The sequence below is a fragment of the Camponotus vicinus genome, unplaced genomic scaffold, assembly GCF_025532165.1.
Source record: "Camponotus vicinus isolate PSW18456_S1 unplaced genomic scaffold, iyCamVici1.0 SCAF_14, whole genome shotgun sequence".
Taxonomy (NCBI): Eukaryota; Metazoa; Arthropoda; class Insecta; order Hymenoptera; family Formicidae; genus Camponotus; species Camponotus vicinus.
In genome coordinates this window covers 4,965,484-4,984,180 of record NW_028141950.1, presented here as the reverse complement: position 1 = coordinate 4,984,180, position 18,697 = coordinate 4,965,484, and the positions used below count along the sequence as shown (strand labels likewise).

The 18,697-nt window shown below is 34.0% G+C and overlaps 1 protein-coding gene and 1 long non-coding RNA gene across 14 annotated transcripts in view; one reads left to right on the top strand and one right to left on the bottom strand.

Moving 5' to 3' along the window:
- Positions 1 to 18,697, top strand: part of LOC145965466 (neural-cadherin-like) — a 194,431-nt gene that overhangs the window by 20,198 nt on the left and 155,536 nt on the right. For 9 of the 11 annotated variants that reach the window (XR_014436721.1, XM_083089035.1, XM_083089033.1 and 6 more), the window contains exon 2: positions 17,247 to 18,673. Coding sequence is in view for 10 of the 11 variants with exons in the window: in XM_083089035.1 (XP_082945161.1) it covers positions 17,356 to 18,673 (1,318 nt within the window). In the remaining variant the exon portion in view is untranslated. The remainder of the gene's footprint in view (positions 1 to 17,246; positions 18,674 to 18,697) is intronic. The other 2 variants (XM_083089034.1, XM_083089029.1) reach the window with 1 other exon arrangement.
- LOC145965480 (uncharacterized) overlaps positions 1 to 18,697 on the bottom strand; it is a 116,569-nt gene that overhangs the window by 35,887 nt on the left and 61,985 nt on the right. The window lies entirely within an intron of this gene.

Genomic DNA, 18,697 nt, shown 5'->3' with positions numbered 1-18,697 from the left:
AGTCATAGCACTTTGTATAATCTCTCCGATCGTCGTGGGATTTTTCATCCCGAGAAGAAATAAATTTCTCCCTCTTTTTCTCTTCTTTCGGTTCTTATCTGCTCCTCTTCGCATTTTTCAATTCTCACTCGTTATTTATCCGCAACGTTTCTTATTACTCTACGTGTGCTCGAACATTTATACTTGTAACTTCCATCAGTTTGTATAATCGTCGATTGATCCTTGGAGGATTTAACCCCGGTTTAAAATAAATTTTCCTGTCTCTCTATTTTTTTCTCTCTTTTCTGCTTTTCCTTCTCTTTGTATTCTCCATATCCGGTTTTTATAATTCTATCAAATATATATTATATCAGTTTGTATAATATCTGTGATCGCTCTCAGGAGATTTAATCCCAGGATATAAAGTAATAATTGTATCTCACTCTTTGTTTCCATTTTCGCCTTTTTCTCTTTTCTTCCAGATTTCAACAGATCTCGCTTATTCATCTTATTCCTGTCCCTCTCTGGGAAAAACGAGTTCGCATATTTATAGTTACAATATAAAATTAAAACTCGTGCTCCTTCACATATATAATAAATTATATATAATTTATATAATTCATATAATTATATAATTGGAAAAGAGGGATAATAATTAAATAATTTCTCGAATTGAGAATTATTTAAAAAATTTGCTTGGTATCGTACCAAGAAAATTTGTGCCCCGTGCACACAAATAAGTTTCAACGAGAACTTAATTCTCGTTGAAATTACGCACTACCATCCGCGCTTAGCTCTGATGGCCCGTCTAAATTTAAAGTTCATATAATTATATAATTCATATATAATTCATATATAATAAATTTAATATATATAATTTTTGATCGTCCGTGAAGGATTGAATATCAGAATGAAACAAAACTTCTCCACACTGCGTCTCTTCTTTTTCTTTATATATTTTATTTCCTATCTCAAAATAATTCCACCCCTTTATTCATTTCGTCTCTGTGTTTCTCTTTACACAATGTTCTCTAATGCCGCAAGCACACGTGTTCCTTCGACCGAGACGCGTTTGTCTCCTCGTTTGTCGACTCTCTTCCACTTTGGCTCCCTTTCTTGGCGACGCAATCCGCCTCCTCCGCCCACCCTCTCGCACTTCCTCTCTCGTCCCTCCGTCGGCTTTCCACTCTCCTTTCCTATCTATCGTCTCACTCGCGCTTTCGCAATGTCTGTACGCTGCAGAATGCTTTTCCCGTTGAGAGTTTGTGGTCGTCGTCTCGGTCGACTCCCCGTGTCGCTGCGGGATTTCCGCGAACCCCTGTCCTAGCGCTCCCCTTATATCAAGAGATGCCTAGAGCGCAGCGGCTGAGACCGAAGGAGATAGATAGATCGCCAAATTCCGACTCGTCCTTCTCTCTGACTCTCGACAAGAGAGAGAAAGATAGAAAAAGGTGGGGTAGATGGTGGTAGAAGGTCAAAGACGCTAAAAGGGGACGGAAGAGAAGGAGACGAATAGAGGGTGCAACGAGGATAAACTAAAGGATATTAAACGAGGCGGGAGAAAAAAGATGGCTAGATTCAAAGGCATGGAAGAGATGGAGAGAGATAGAGAAAAAGAGAAAAAAAACAGAGAAAAAACGAGCAACGTAAAGGGAGGGAATAAGAAGAGAAATAAAAAGAGGGAAATAGCGTCCTCCAACGGCAGCAGCCAAATATTTTACGAGCTAAACTGCGCCGGCGGCCTTTGCCGCGAGAATCGATGTGCGAAGATCAGACGCCGCGTCGCGGGTGGTTCCTGCCTCCTTCCGGTTCGACGCCACCGCCGTCTCTTGCAGGCTCGTTTGATAGCCGATTATAACAGAAGAGAGTGAAAAACTTTGATCAAAGAGCAGAAAAGGATATTTCGATGTCCCTTCGATGTGAACGCGAAAGATCGGCGTCTCAGCGTCACGTTTTTCCTTTAGCCATCCCTTGGGAGCGGAAGTCGTAATTATCGAAGGAAATAAAGGAGGCGGAGAGGAGTTCGAGAGAGTTTGCTCAAATGGAAAGTGGAGAATCTAGTTAGCCGAATGCCTGCGGCGATCCGTTGAGAGAACTCGCGGTTACTATTGGTTACATGACTGCGTCGAGAAAAGTATGCACCAGATAAACTATCAGTTTTGCTTTTGCTTCCTTCTGAGCAACAGAAAGTGATTACTGTGTTCATTTAACACTCGCACACTATTAGTGTATAATACTAGTGCAAATAAATTACGTCAGATATATGCAAAATTACATTAAACATGAGGTTTTTGGAGTTTACAATAGTCGTGCGGTTGACAGCAAGAAAGAAAGAGAGAGAGAGAAGCATGGTTATACGTCGCACATAAATCGCTGTAAAGTTTGGTCGTGGGCGCCGGAAGAAGTTACACGAGGTGTAACTTCTGAGTTACGATGAGCTCACTAGCCGTAAATGGGATATACGAGATACCAAAGAGAATTGAACGGAAACATTTCACAGATGACAGACTACGTTTTACGTTAGATATAAGTCGTTTCAGAGTTATTTTCGAACACTTCGTACAATTTACATCATTATTAATCTCATAAATTAAATGAATGAATATCAATCGACTTTATTCTTTATAAAAACGATATAAAATTCAGAAAAAAACTAGAATTTAATATTTTATTTTTAATAAAAATTATAAATAATTTTATTTTAATATTAATTATTAATAATATTAATAACGTTTAATTTTTACTCTAAAAAAGAAATAAAGCGAAATAATTAGTTGAAGCAAACTTGAATAATAGAAAGATTTGTGACAACATGGCTTAACGAAAAATTGCCTCAAATTTCGAAAATTGCGTCAGCAGAATTTCTCGAGACTATCTAAAGCAAAATTCAATTCACGAGTGGCAGGAAATGCTCACTGAATTTCCTGCGCTGCTTCACATGGTAATACACTTTCACATGTAGCCGAAAAATCTTATATACCCGCATTCCACAATTCTCTCTTCCATGGTCCCCTATCCACTTCCATTTTATCGCCACCGAGTTTTCCTCATCCGACACTATCAGGATTTGGCTTTCATCGTGGTAAGATCTGTCGACGATGGAAAATCGGCCGCGTGCCACACTCTCGATGCAGATTATCCAAAGAAGCTGCGCATTCTCGATCGATCGCGGGTTATTACATACCCCGAAATTAATCGAGTGCGCTTTAAGGCAGGATATATCGATACTCAGATTAATAGGGAAAAAGAGAAATTATGTCGTTATTGCACAGAATATCCCAAAATCTTTTTCTTTCATGTGTATGTTTTAAATCAAAATTTTAAAAATATCTAAATGTTTATCTTATTAATATCTTTAATTAAGATATCAAGATATTGACATTTTTAAGCTATAAATGAATCGAAAATATGATATCAAATTTCATGAAATAAGCTTCTAAAATTGAAGCATGTAAAACTTTAATTTTATTTAATTTTAAATAGATTTTACATTAATAAAATACAGTTATATATTTACTTAGTATTAGCCTCTTTTTTAAATTATATTAAAACTTAAATTAATATTAAATTATATTACAAATTAATACTTAAATTATATTAGAAAATAAATATACTCAAATTATATTAGAAATTAAATTAATTATATTAGAATTAGTGGTACTTTATGAGAAAAAAATATGATTAAAATATATATCAGAGAATTTAATGTTGAAATTCAAATCATCATAATATTATTCTGCTTCAAGGAGTATATAAAAGGAAATGCGAATTCGGGATATTCTGTCCATTATTACTGATTGTCGGAGAGACTTGCTCCTAAAGTTCATTAGGGTTACTGGTAAACTATCCCGAAGTGATCGTGAGACGTGCTACATGGAGTTCGTAGTACCTAATGGTCCCCGACTTCCTTAAGAACAGGCGGGTCCTCGTTATGATATTTCAGTGGGATCTATGCTGGTATCTCGTCCACGACGTTAGAGCCGCAATCACCCGGAAATTTTCAAGTTAAATACGTCTGTCTACCGACTGTAGAAAACAGGACCGGATTAATCCCGGTGATTTTTCTTACGCTTAGGATGTGTCCAGAGAGATCCCATCCATTTTCTCGACTGTGAATAATATAAAACAATCCACGGGATGGTCAGATTACATCGTGAGGGTTAGATTACATCAAACATCCGTGGGATATCATGTGACAAATTTGGGGATCTGTTCTTGCAAAAGTTTCCCGAGATGCTATTTGTTTCTGTATCTTTTTGTTAAGGCTTTTAATAGTAAATAGTGTTTACATAAAAATCACAAATCAAAATTCTTAATTATCTATTCATATTTTTAAATATTAATTGAAAAAATTGTGACGTAATTAATCCAGAATGGATTAACTTGTACAAAGATTATATCATTTTGTTAAATTCGATACTTTTTGCATATTTTAAATAATTACTTAAATGCGAGTACAATTCGTAGAATCACATCGTTATTTTATTTTATCGCTCAAAATATTCTGTGATAATTAACGACTTGTCCGACAAGTGCTTCTTCTCCAGAAGCAATTACGGAGAGCTGCATGTGTCATGGTACACTAGCGTTGCAACTAATTAAAGTCAGGTGATGATTCGAACGACTAATTTACTTTTAAATTTGTTTTAATGTTGTTTATTTTTATTGTTTATAATTTACTTTTAAATTTATTTAAATAACTGTACTAAATTTGCAGTATAAACAACTTGACGAGAATAACAATAACATGGTCAACAGAAAGTGTATGTATGTTAATTAAATGTCGCTTGTGCAAGATATAGTTAAAATTGAAACGTTGCAAAGATCATTAATAACGTGATCGGCTTCATAATTTTAGATAATTACTGGAGAAAGATCAACGGATAAATGTAAAATGATAACACATCAATGTATAATGTAATTATACAATCGTTATTCGCGCTCTTAATCAGCTTTTAATTAATCCATTGGCACTTAAAATGTCAAACGGAGCGAGCTCAGACCAGATCGTATTTCGCGGATGAGAGGAACGTCGCGAGGGAATATCGTCGAGCGGAGATGATATTCCGGTTTCCGAGTTTACACAGCAAATTACCGGCTTTACGGGGATGAAAAAGAAGGATCGATCGGAAGTCTCTTTGGCGGCGCGATTATCTCTCTCTGTTCTTCGCCCATCGCGACGACTTGTGCCGATGCGCTTGTAACCCCTCATTAACCCCGTTCACAATTACAGTACGCTTCATCCCTTTCTCTCTCTTTCTCTCTCCTGTCATCGATCTTTTTCTTCTTTCTTTCCTTTCTTTCTCTTCATCTTTTTCTCTCTCGCCATGTCTCTCCTTTGTTCAACGGACATTCCGTTGTCCAGACGCGTCACTTTCTCAGAAAGCATTACGCAGCTCGTTAGCATGTGCTCTCTCTCCCCGGCCTCTTAATTGGCTCAATGGATCTCTTCACGTTCATCGCTAATCGCTGACACGAGAGCGTGGCCGAAGTCTGAAACTCTGCTCTTCCCTGGTAAAGTATGTATGCCCGGGTGATCCACGGCTCGTTCGAAATTTTTTAAATTTTATCACGTACTACGGTTTTCTCCGCAGAGAAAATTGTACCGTGTCAAGAGGCAGCGGGCAAGTTGAGTAAAAAAATTTTATGAGCCTGTTCCCCGAGAGCGTTCCACGTGAACTGTATTAATTTAAAATATCACCGTTAAAAGCGAAAAGAAATTACTGGTGATATTTTCAGTCTTTATGTTTTTGTCAGAAATTAATTTGCAATATTCTCTTCGGCTGAAATATGCATGTCTACGTATTCTAGGTAAAAAGTTTTAAATTTTTCACATTTTCATACACAAATATTGAGAGATTCCTTTCTAGAACAGAAAATATCAAGCGTCAGCAAATTTCTTTAACTGATAACATTTTATACGGTGCTCCAATTTAAAAGATATATATGGCGAGAGGGAAGAAGTAAACTTTTGCGGAGCGATAAGTGAGACTTCGCTAAACTTGCACGGACTGCAGATGAAAAGATTAAACGGTCCTTCTAATCCTCGAGGAGGATCACAGGGCGCAATAGGAAATACCGCACGCGCGCGCGGGCTTTAATAAAAGAGTGGATCGCTCCTTCTAATAAGGATATGTACTCCCCCACAAACAGCTCCCGTTGGCGGTCTTAAATCACCCTTTCGACGTGCACGTGCAAAGTGTTTGTTAAACGACACGCACGGCATATCAATTTTCATCGCTACGAAAGTACGATATATCCTCCCGTATATTTTACTTCGATCTACGTCATGCTGCTTGGTCGTGCACTATGCGAGGTGAGCTATTACACACTTTGTCCGGACAATCGCTTCGTTACCCCTGAAAATGAGCGCCTCTTTAAGAAGGCAATTTAAAGAAAGGGAAGATGTCAGAGAAATGTTTTAGCATGCAAATTCACTCTTGTACTCAAATTCATTTTTTTCTATCGTCGAAAATTTATACGTTGTAATTGTAACCTTTTGCGTTGTCTGCAACGTTTTCATTTATATTTTATATCATTTATATTATCAAAAATTCAATAGAGCTACAAGTTATATATTTATGCTCTCAATATTATAATTAATATAACATATGTAATTATAATTAGTATGAAAGATTGTAATTGATATAATTATACAAAGAAAATGTTTTACGAATACTTTGTTAATGGTAAACTTATGCAAATTCATTTCAGCTGGATGCTAATTGCAACGTAAATTACTCAAAATTCATCAGTCACAGTCAATATTCAACACGCCAATAATAACGAATAATAGCGAAGAAACGTATTGTCGCTAGTTCCGAAATAAATTTGCGAAAACTAACTATTTGTCGAAAACTAACCGATATTACTTTACAAAGCCATGTGTCAAGCGGAGAAAAAAATCGAAGCTATCAATAGCGGAGCTTTAATCCGCGGGTTCTTGACCCGCTGATTGGTTGATTAAAATTGTCGCGGCATCACATCGGAGCAAATACACCGCCGTCAGTTGCACGTTGGCTTTTTTTTGCGGCAACGCTTTGCCCTACAACCGGCCCGGTTTACTTTAAAATTGATACTGACGTTAACTGACGGCTTGTCGATTCGGACTGCTTGCATCGAACCCTGCGCCCGCGAAATGCCTCATTTCATAAGCGTAACGAGCGACCGCCCCAATGCAGGCTGCATATATGATCCGCGTTATCCCGTTTCCCCGACATACGTTTTCACTGCGCCGAACGTCGCGTCCATGAATTTTTGTCGCAGTAAATAATATTTGATCCGCGTTCGCGCCATGTGGCACAGACGTGTAGTCAAATATTGATTTGTCATCGCTAACGCACATGGATTGAATGTTGACAGTTTGTTTCTCCGAATTCTTTTCTCGAACGAAGAAGTTTGTCGTACGTTCTTCGACAAGCGCCAAATATCGTTTCGTTATGTCTCTCTTTCTTTTTTTCTATTTGTATGCACAAAAAATAAAAATTAATTTAAATTATTTGCACCTATTTTTTAAACATAGAGAAGAGAACTTAAAACAATAGCTGAAATATATATTTTTTGTATAAAAAATTAAAATATGCCGATGAATGAATGATTAATTTAACTTAAACGAATTTTTTTTCAAGATTTCTTATTTAACATGAAGAGCTTGCGCTTAATTTATCTCTCGTGATATTGTTAATTAACTGTATTATCGGAAAAAAAGTTTCATTTAAAAAGAGAAATCCAAACATGCTTATTCTCCTCGAGCTTTTAATGTTAAAATTTTTAATCGAGAAAGAACTTGTGATATATATTAAATCTAGCATATTTAAAAAAATATATCATTGTTTAATAAATAAAATTAATCATTGAGTAATAATTGACTAATATTCTATTTTTGAGTAATAATTAACTATTATTCGATTATTTATTAATATTAATTCATTTTATTAAGAAATAATACAATTAAAAAATAAAAGTCAGCTGGATTTTCGATTAAAAATTCTTAATATTTTATTGAACAAACGGGGGCAATAACTGGTCAAATAATTTTCATGCTGACTTTCCATCGAATCAAACAACTTGTTCGGTGAAATAGATCGTTTCGATACATTCACCAAACAGCGTTTGCGTTTGTATGCAATCTGTACTCGTACATTGAACCGAATAGTGATGCCCGATTAAAATTCGTGTTCCTAGCAATTAGCGTATATTTTTTCCGACAATGTCAACAGAGTTACCTTTCAATTGCGTGCAACATTATACGGAATGAATGTGAGCGTACATATACATGTGTGTACCCGTTAAAATAACTAAATTTTAAACAAAATAGCTAAATAATCAAATAAAATTAACGACGCGATTTAAATAATCATATTTTAATCATCAGTGCTGTTCTTTACAATATATATGTTTATTTTAATATATTGGATAATTTTTGTTCATTAATTATTTCTTTTGTTTCTTTCTTAATGTTCCTAAAGATGGACTTAATAATATAACATTCCTAAATATGTAGAATCATTCATTTCTGATATTCAACATTTGAAAGATTAACACGTAATACATAAATTTCAAAATGTTAAGTCCTGTATATTAATTATTATTTTTAATTAAATATTATTTTATTGTATGATGCATCATTTTCATAATTATGTATTGAATGATTAATGTATTTCGTATTGAGTAAGATTTATTTTAATTTTTGCTGTAGAAATTAATAATTTTGCTTTTGCAAGAGAATGTAAAATTGTTTTTAATAATTATCAATCAGCAAGTTGACTTATAGAAGCAACGGAAACAATTGTTTTTTAAATATAACTCAAATTTTTAATCGCTGGCGATCGGAGGGTTTGTTATGCCACAGTGATTTCCGAATATATATACACCATATACACATGGCATTTAGCATTTGTGATGGTAGATTTTGATAAATAAATGTAGTCATTTTCGATTCTGTGTTTTTCAGTCACGAAGTATGCCTCTATTTATTTTAATAGTTTACCGGTTCAAACAAATATGCACTTTATTTATATACGACAAACAGTTGGAAAACAACTATAATTGGTTATTTTTTTTCTCGTTGCAAATAATTCAGGTTACCAAAAGTTACAATATGTTATCTTTTTCTTTAAATTGAAAATTTATTTCTATAATTTTATTTCGAAATTAAAAACAACTACGTATTTTATAACGATATCACTAATAAAAAACATTTTACACAGTTATTTATATGAAATAGCACGTCGTGTTAAAGCATCAATCGCGAATGCAACTATACTTCCGCGCAATTACGAGTACTTGATCCGATTGCATGTGAGTTATGTTACTTCCAACGAGCCAATTTTGTATGCATAGAAAATTAGAAAGAATCTATTCACTATTTCATACGTTTGCTTGAATTAATATTAACAAATAGTGATCCTCTACTCAGATTTTATGAATATTAATATTTTCACTATCTATTCAAAAAAATTAAATTTAAAAAATTATTTAACATCAATAAATTTTTAAAGAAAAAGTTTGTTTTCTATATTTTTGCATGAAAAAGTCATTGTATTAATATACGAGAACGATTAATATGCATTAATTATTCTATTATTCTGCGTAAAGGCATTTATAGAGAGGTAAATCGATTTTACGTCACGAGAACTAATTAAGGTGCTTGTACTCCATAATCAATAAAAAAAGGAATATAAATGCATAATGACAGGTAGAGAAAATGCTCCCCGCGAATTCTTCGCCACGATAGCGATCGCGTTTGAGAATCTACAGCAGATAAAGCATGCCTTGTATTCCTTCGTAGAAACGCAGCCATAATGAACACTCCGTGGTGTACAAAGAGAGGGTTTTACGCTATGGGAGGTTTGTGGCAATATGCTCTTAGGCGGATTTAAATGCCCTTTCTTTCTTTGTTGTAAGCATCGTACCTGAATCCGCCGATAAGATTAAACTGATCCTTTGGAATTATGATTGGAGAACGAATGAAGTGCGTTTGAAGCGTTCTTTACAAAGCAACTCACAGCTTATTATGTCTTGAATGATTTCAGTTGTAAATAAGTCTCACCGTACTTAAAATATTTAGTGACACAACAATTGTCTCTTCGACTCTCATTCTTCAATCTCACAAATTTTGTGCATTATAAAGATTAAATATAATATAATATTTCAAATATTAATAAGATAAATCTTTGTAAAATATAAATACTGTGACGCATATTCATTTTTTTGCAAATTTTATAAATAATAATCCCCAGAAATTTATATTATAAAAAATGAAAAAAAATATTAATATCTCGAAGTGCAAATTTATATTTAGATGAAAATTAAATTTTTTGAGTTATAGCTAAAATTTTCTTTTTTTTTTTTTGACGCGTGAAATCGCTATAGTCCTGAGAAGCAACGATTTTCCTTTCTTCACCGAGGGGGAAATAAGACTGATTCAAAGAGCGCGAGTTTAAACCGTGACATAAGCCTATTAGTCTGGCAAGATTTATCCCGACCGGCAGTACGCGCGCCCACGCGATTTCACGCAGTCCATTTTGAGAGGTTTTATATAAAGGTCGGCCAAGTTCTCTTCCGAAGTTCATCTATTATAGCACGCGTTTCGTTAAAAATTACAACGAACCACCGCGTGGAGGAAACGGTTTCAGCAATTATCGTATTTTATTTGTAACTTTGCTCCCCTAATGTGTCGTCCCGTGAATACACTCTCGAGAATTTTGCGAAAGAAAGCCAGAATTTAAATTTAGGAAGTTTCCCGAAATTCTAATTCTGAAACAATAGTAAGATTTATTTCTTGTATTTTTTTTACTTTCGTGAAAATCCGAAAAATGTTGAAACAATACGATTATTCCGAATGATAATGCTGAAAAAATGTCAAATTTTCAATAAAAAAATTTTTCGAGAACAAAATTATAAAATATAAAATTGAATCTAAAAATTGAGGAAATTCTATAACTCGAATAGATGACTTATAACTTGCACGTATCAAATGTTGAAATACTGCACTATTATGAGTAAATAAAATTATAAATATTTATAATTTTTTTTTAATTTTTAAACTGACAAGCATCTTCAACGAGTTAGAATTGATTTCTCTTTTCTAAAAAGGTGAAAGATGACATGAAATCAGAAACACTATTTGCTTATATAAATTGAGTTGATAACTAAAATTGGAGCGTCAAACATGTTGCGTGTTTTGTGGGATATAATTTGAGACATTTCTCTTCTGCGATATTATGTATGCACTATTACTATTCGTAGTGTGCACGTATCAAAGTGCACGGGGACAGTTTCAGCATTACGTTGGAAATTCTCTTCATTTCGTGCACCTACTCTTATCTCTATAAACAAAATAAAGCTAGAGAAATGAGATAACATTAAAAAGATAGAGAGAGAAATGTGCTGTATCCCGATGCGACAATATATTTAGGAGACACTTGGAAAGCATATAGTGCACCCGAATTACACATGGAATGCGTTTGTAAGATTAATATTTATGACTCCTAATATTTATGTAATCATTTCGAATCTCGGAATTTTAATCCTATTGTTTTGAACAAATTTGTTTTGAGCATTACATCGTTTTCTCTAAAACGGATTATTGCCGATAAATTCCTTCATTTGCAAATATGCATATCGAGTGTAATTAAATGGCTTTGCTTGATTTCGTGACTGTTGTTAGATGTAAATGTGCAATTTCCATTTCACTTCGTAAGCGTTTAGTTTCACAAACGAAGATATTTCGCATTGCTATGTCTACAACTTACATTCCGTATAATTATTCCGTTTCAACGACGATTTAATTATCATTCTCTTTTTGATGGATGACGAGTTTATTATGACGCTATAGAGAATGGCTATTAATCCCGTTGATTAAAGTCGAGTTATTGGATCTACGTTCTTCTTCGTTTCTACGGTAACGCAGTAATCATAGAGATACGCGTTATACATAGTCATCGTAAAAACAAACGATCATAATAAAACTATTCGATCTCTTTACGTATTCAAATAAAATTTACGTAATTAACACTTGCGTAATTTTTGTATTTTTTAAAAATGTGTAATTGTTATAACACACAATCCATGACAAAATATAAACGTGTTCTACTTTAATTAATTTTATCAACTATACATTATTTATAACTTGCAGTATATTTTAATAAAAAATGAAAGATGAATAAAGAAATGAGAGGTAAATAAATAAATAATAATTATAAATAATATGAATGTAAAACTAATAATATGTAATAATTAAAAAAATTATGATATATCGAAAATTTTTTATAATAAACAATTTTTAAGTACATTCATTAAATCCTTAATAATAGGGAGATAAATCATAATATAACGATGCGAATATTGATAATATAACTGATAAATTTTGCATAACATAATATTTCATAAATGACTAGATGACACAACGAGATATAATATGTGCAATGTTATAGTGATATATTGTAGCTATCCGTAAATTTATTTTTATCTCGATTAATATATAATCGTTCTAATAAGTTCTAATAAGTTGTTAAATACATTCTCAATAATTTCTCCAAATATATTGCCTCTTTAACTCATTAATTAGTGATTTAATTTTATAAATTATTAATTTAAAGGTAGTAGTATATGATAAATATTTTAACTTATATCAGCAAAAATCAGATCTTTAATTATCGATGTTTAATCAACTCTTAGTATTGATACGCGATAATTGAATAATATATAATTATGCAAATTACATTTCAAAATTGAATATATAAAACAAAATTTAAAATATTATTGGCAAATATATAAACAAAGAGTATCATATTAAAATTTATCGTAAATATAAGCAAATAAGAATTTAAAAAATTATTTCTCTTATTTAAAATTTGAGAAAATTACATGATAAAATCAAGTAAAACTCCATTACCCCTTTCTCTTGTGAGAAAAATTCGAAATTTTCTTCCGCCCGACTATCCCTGACAGGATTACGGTGAGAATGTCTTATGCGGGTGCATCACAAGTGCATCGCCGATCTCGCAAGGTTAGTGTACCGGAATAAGCCGCGTTATTTTTTCAAGGATGTGCACGCGATGTATCGTTTTTCGTGCCCGCTCGAAAGCCCGGTCGTCCCAGCTGAAGGCAGTCACTTAATATGTTTCGAGGAGGGATTAGGTGTCGTGTTTCGTCGGACTTAACCGTATAATGTAGGCTTGCCAGACTCGGCAGAGCATCTGCTTCCAAGCCCTCGACTGGTGTCCCTCCGAGGGACTCGACGTCTCGACTTTTCGAGGCCGCTGGGGAGATGACTGAGGAACACCGAGATAGAGAGATAGAAAGAGAGAGAATACTGTCATGTACGAACACATAAACGGATGTAAATGTGTGCGAGGGCATTGACTATGACTGACATATAAGGATGATATAGGTGAATTCAATACGTATCACTATCATTAATTCAGTTGTCAAGGAATTATTGAAAACGTTCAAATAAATATTTGATATTAAAATACGATGTCCAGTTATTAAATCTAGATATTGTTCATATAATGTAATATTATGTTATATATAATATTATTATTATTACATAATAATAATAATATTTAATATATGATTTATATATAAATTTATTATTATTATTGTAAATATATGCCAAACATATATCATAAAATATGTAACAAATGGCCCCATGTGATTCGTTGCGCGTTTGTGACAAGCAGTGTTTTAAATTTGAATTAGTCTCTTTGATATATGCGATGGGACCTTAAGAGAGGTCCTCGAAATATATTCGAAACATTGCAAATTCTTACACGGATTTCGCATAGCGAAATTTACACGTTGTTAGAAAAGTTGTTAGTTGTTGCGCGCAGTAAATTGAGTTCTTGAAAATACACTCTGGTATTGTCTTGTTATGAATATGCGGTTTGCGCACAAAGATAGTCTTCCTAGTTCCTGCCGTTGCGTGAAGGGACATATGCAAACTTGTTATCATTGTGTGCAATGGGAAATTCGCCATTAAAGCAACAGTTGGTAGAATAGTGGATGTTTTTAGAAGTATATTATAGCATCTGTTTCTACGTCAAAGAATAAAAACACACTACATTAAAAGAAAAAAAATATTTAAAAAATAATAATATTGCAAGTTGAAATTAATTTATGCAGCTAAAAAATATCTTTTAAATATTCCGAAAGTTTGCATATTTTATGATATTTTTACATACGTGTAATTTATTCGCTTTTAACATAGAAACGACTTTTATTACGGATTTAAATTTTTGATCGTATTAACGTATCAGTAATATTTTCTCTTATTTAAACATCTCGAAAATATTTCAAAAATAATTCTTGAAATATCTTGTTTTGATCGGTTAATTATTCTCGATTAATCGATTAATATTAACAATAATTTTACGATCAAATTATCAATTAATAAAACTTTTGATTGAAAAATTCGAGTTATAATTAGTATTATTTTATATTTGAGTATTTTCATCTGTTGATAAGATGATCAGAAAATATGCGTTCTCTCCGAAAACTGATAACTGTCAAAGATATATAAGTCTACTTCCTTATTTTATGCGATATTACAAGACAAAGATATAGTCCAATATTGCAGATCGTGTTTCAAACACGCTACGCTTACAAAGACAGTTATGTTCGTATATTTCTTTTTTTCGGTGCGACCATCGGAGCGGTTTCAAACTTAAACGAGCCGCGGCTGACCTCACATCCGCTTCTCTCGGGGCGTGAATAGAATCAAATGGAACGGAGGGTTACTAAATGACAATGGTCAACTCGTACGCGCCGGTTCTTATTTCCGGTACAGCAATGCGGACATTGTTCATCGCATCCTGCGTAGCATATGACAGCCACGTTATTTGTCGTATTTTTTCTATATATCTCAATTACTTTAGATAATGCAAAAATTTCCTTTTTGCGTATATCGCATTAAAATAATTTGTTTTCAAAAATTTGATGAAATTTATATATATATATAAATATAATTAAAATATAAAATTATTAATGTGTTATTTATTTTTAATGTCTTATGCTATTTATAAAAATTTAATTATATATTTTTTTAAAATATTAAAATAAATTTATAAATTAAATATATAAATATATAAATAAACCATATTGTATATTTAAGAAAATAATTGTGTTAAACATCTTATGATAATTTTATAATCTCAACTCTTGTCAGATTCTAATTAAGATTACATATGTGTTGCGAGGTAAATACAAGCTCATAAGATTCAGGATTATCGTTATGTGTCGAGAAAGATGTTTCCATAAACGTACAATTACCATTCGAATAGCTCAATTTGCACTGTTTTACATTCAGTTTATATCTTAGAATTATGATTTAGAATTATATTTTCCCCTTCTCGGAATATTACCATAATACCGAAATTGTATAAACGTTTCGTATAATGCCGATTTTATTGCAAGTGATTACAGTATTTTCATAGTAATTGAATATAAAGCGCGAAATTAAGATAATCGAAAAGATAGATTAAAATTACATTAAATTTCACGCAAGATTTTGCTACATATATTGCGTTATGTATAATATATTAAAGATTACATTAGGAAAGATTTTAAAGATTAAAAAAGATTAATTTAAGAAATGAATAAACGATTAGATTATTTAGATTTATGAAATCTTGAGGTGATATTCTACACAATTCGAGTTATATAATTGATTCTATTATCAATTTCAATCTTTCTCTTTTCTATAAGTAAATAAAAATATTACTTTAATCACACAACAAAATCCAAAACAAAATAGAATGTAACATTTCAATATTATATATGTCTTTAATAATTCGTGGTAATTTTGATTCCTTGAAACTTTTCCACTTTCGTATTCTTATAATTAAATCTGTAGATGTTTGGAGATCGAAATAAATTTTAATTTCAGTCAAATGCTTTTATTTCCCTAAGTATTTCTCTTTAAACTTTAGAAGAGAGAGAGAAGAAGGATAAATAAATGTGGAGCGCCCAATATACTTTGGAGGAACTGATTGTTCAACATACGTTATATAATCTTGTACAGGAGTGTTCGATGGAAAATTAAGGTTAATTTGTTGCTTCCAATACGTAACAATGATCATGAGCTTTTGCGCGGAGCACGTTAACATGTAATGCTACATGAAGGCTTTCTCACGTTGCGGCCGATGCGCGTGTAATTGCCGCGAATAAATGCCGTCACGGTAGCGCAAATTGTTCACGGTTAATGAATTTACGGCTCTCGGCCGTTCAAATTCCAAACGGAACGATTGGAAAATGCAAAATCCGGAAATGCTCAAACGCGAACATTAGCCATCACATTATGGCTACCGTCAATCCGTCTGTTTCGATCAATTTATGGCATATCTGCCACGCATATAAAATGTTACAAGCAACGCGATACATCTTTTTTTATCAGAGAGATTAAACGAAATATTTATATATACTAATTTCTGTGAAAGTATTATACAGTTTTTTCTGATGATTAAATAACAATATTCTATGAAATTAATACTATGTAATTTAAATATAATTCATTTATTTACTAAATGGGAAAATTTCTTTTATGTTATTCAATATTTATGACAGATAGTCGGATACTTTATAAATTAAATTTTTTTTTAATTAACAAAGAAGCGTTTTATTAAACGAATGCTTTTTATTAAATGTTTTATAAAGACTCTTCCAATCTTTATAAAGATTCGACGTTTTATAATAAAATTAAACCTCCCTATACAAAAAATTTAATTTTATAAAAATTTTGCAACATCAGCAGACAATATTGCGAATGTGCAAATTGGGACAATGCTCGACCAAGCTAGAAAAAAATAAAAAGAGAAAAAATATAAGTAAAAAAAATCATTAAAGCGAGAGAGAAAGATAATGAAATAATTAATTTATATAATTTAATTTATATAATATAAATATTTAATTTATAAATATTCAATTAGTAATTACATAATAAAATAAATTAACTGATACGCGTGCATATTCAATTCTTGATATATAGATCCAAATATATCTATTTTTAAATATATTATAATCTGTTTCTGATTGACAAAAAAGAAACTTGAAAACATTTTTAATTAGATAATATCCTACTAATTTTTATCTATGTTAACTTCTATATATTTCGATTCTCCTCTTCGTCCATTAAAACTATCAAAAGCAAGTGTAATCATGTTAATGTAACCATGCATCATCTTTCATTTTTTAAATTAACAATCTTCTGTGTTATCTATTTTCAGTTTTTTAAATTAACAATTTTCTGTGTTATCTACTTTCAGTTGATGTCAACACTGATGCTCTAGTAAAGGTACTGGAGTTTTAGGAGAGAACGAGAGAGAAAGAGAGAGAGAAAGCAAGAGAGAAAGTGAACGGGACAAATAAGGCAGGATGTGGCGCGTACGAGTTATCGTCTTCCTACTGGCAGCCACTTCCGTCACCTACGCCAAGGTGGCTGTGTTGCCGCACGATGTTTACCCCGGTTACGAGGTGACACAGTTCCGGGGCGACGCGAGTCGTCCATCTAACTTTCGCCTCCTGGAGACCGGCTTCTCCAAGTATTTCACCGTGCTGGGCAACGGCCTGGTGATGACGACATCGGATCTAACGCCGCTGGTGGACCGCCCGGTCAACCTGATTGTCTTGGAGGAACTGGCCAACGGCACGCAGACCCATGACCTTCACCTTTACGTCATCAATCGTCGCAACATGCTGACCTTCTCGCACGATCGCCTTGGCGAAGGTGAAGTACCGGAGAACTCGCCGGCCGGCACGCGAATAGACGGATTTCCGGTTCTGCGGGCGCACGGTAGCTTCCCGGTTCATTACAAAATTCTGCCGGACGATGACGGGGAACGTCCGTTTGCCCTTCGCGAGAACGAGTCCAACGAGACCGGCTTTAACCTTACCCTGAAGAGCCAGATGCAGGGCGTCCGGATAGTGACAGCGAAACCACTGGACCGTGAGATACGCGGTCTTTATACCATCGTCATACACGCGTCGGACGGCAACTTCCTCAGCACGTCCAAGATCAGCGGTATCGTCCACGTGCTCGATCAGAACGACAACAGCCCGATCTTCGAGCGCGAGCTCTACATCTTTGAAATCAGGCCGACTAATCTAGACACATTACGCAAGAGTAACGTGGCCTCGCTGCTCGGCTGGAAGAGGTTCTCCACTGTCGGCAAGGTCACGGCCAAGGATGCTGACGGGGACAGGGTCGCGTACAAGCTGGTCACGCCTAGCAGTCTGCTGATCGTTGTGCCGCAAACCGGCGAGCTGCTGCTGGCCGGCGAGCCGGAAGTCAGCCCGGAGCAGGACAGTGAATGCGAGTTAGTGGTCGAAGCGCATGATCTACGCACGCCAAGTCGCAGCGCCGAGAAACCGGCCAAGGTCATCGTGAGATTCCTCACCACGGAACCCGATGAACCGCCCGAGGTACACCGGATACAAAAGAGAAGGGTCACCCGGGCGGTGAGGCCGACGAAGAAGGTCGATTTTACGGAGGCGGACGGAAATATCGAGGGCAAGATCGCATTTTATCTCGAGAAGGAGAACGAGAAGGAGACTTATAAGATAAGAGACGAGAACAAGTGGGTCACCGTGGGCGCCAATGGTTCGGTGATGGTCAAACAAAAGTGGGATTACGAGGAGCTGGGTCCGGAAAAGACTATCGACTTCTGGGTTACTATCACAAACACAGGTACAGGTAATATCGCAAAAATTTTCTATA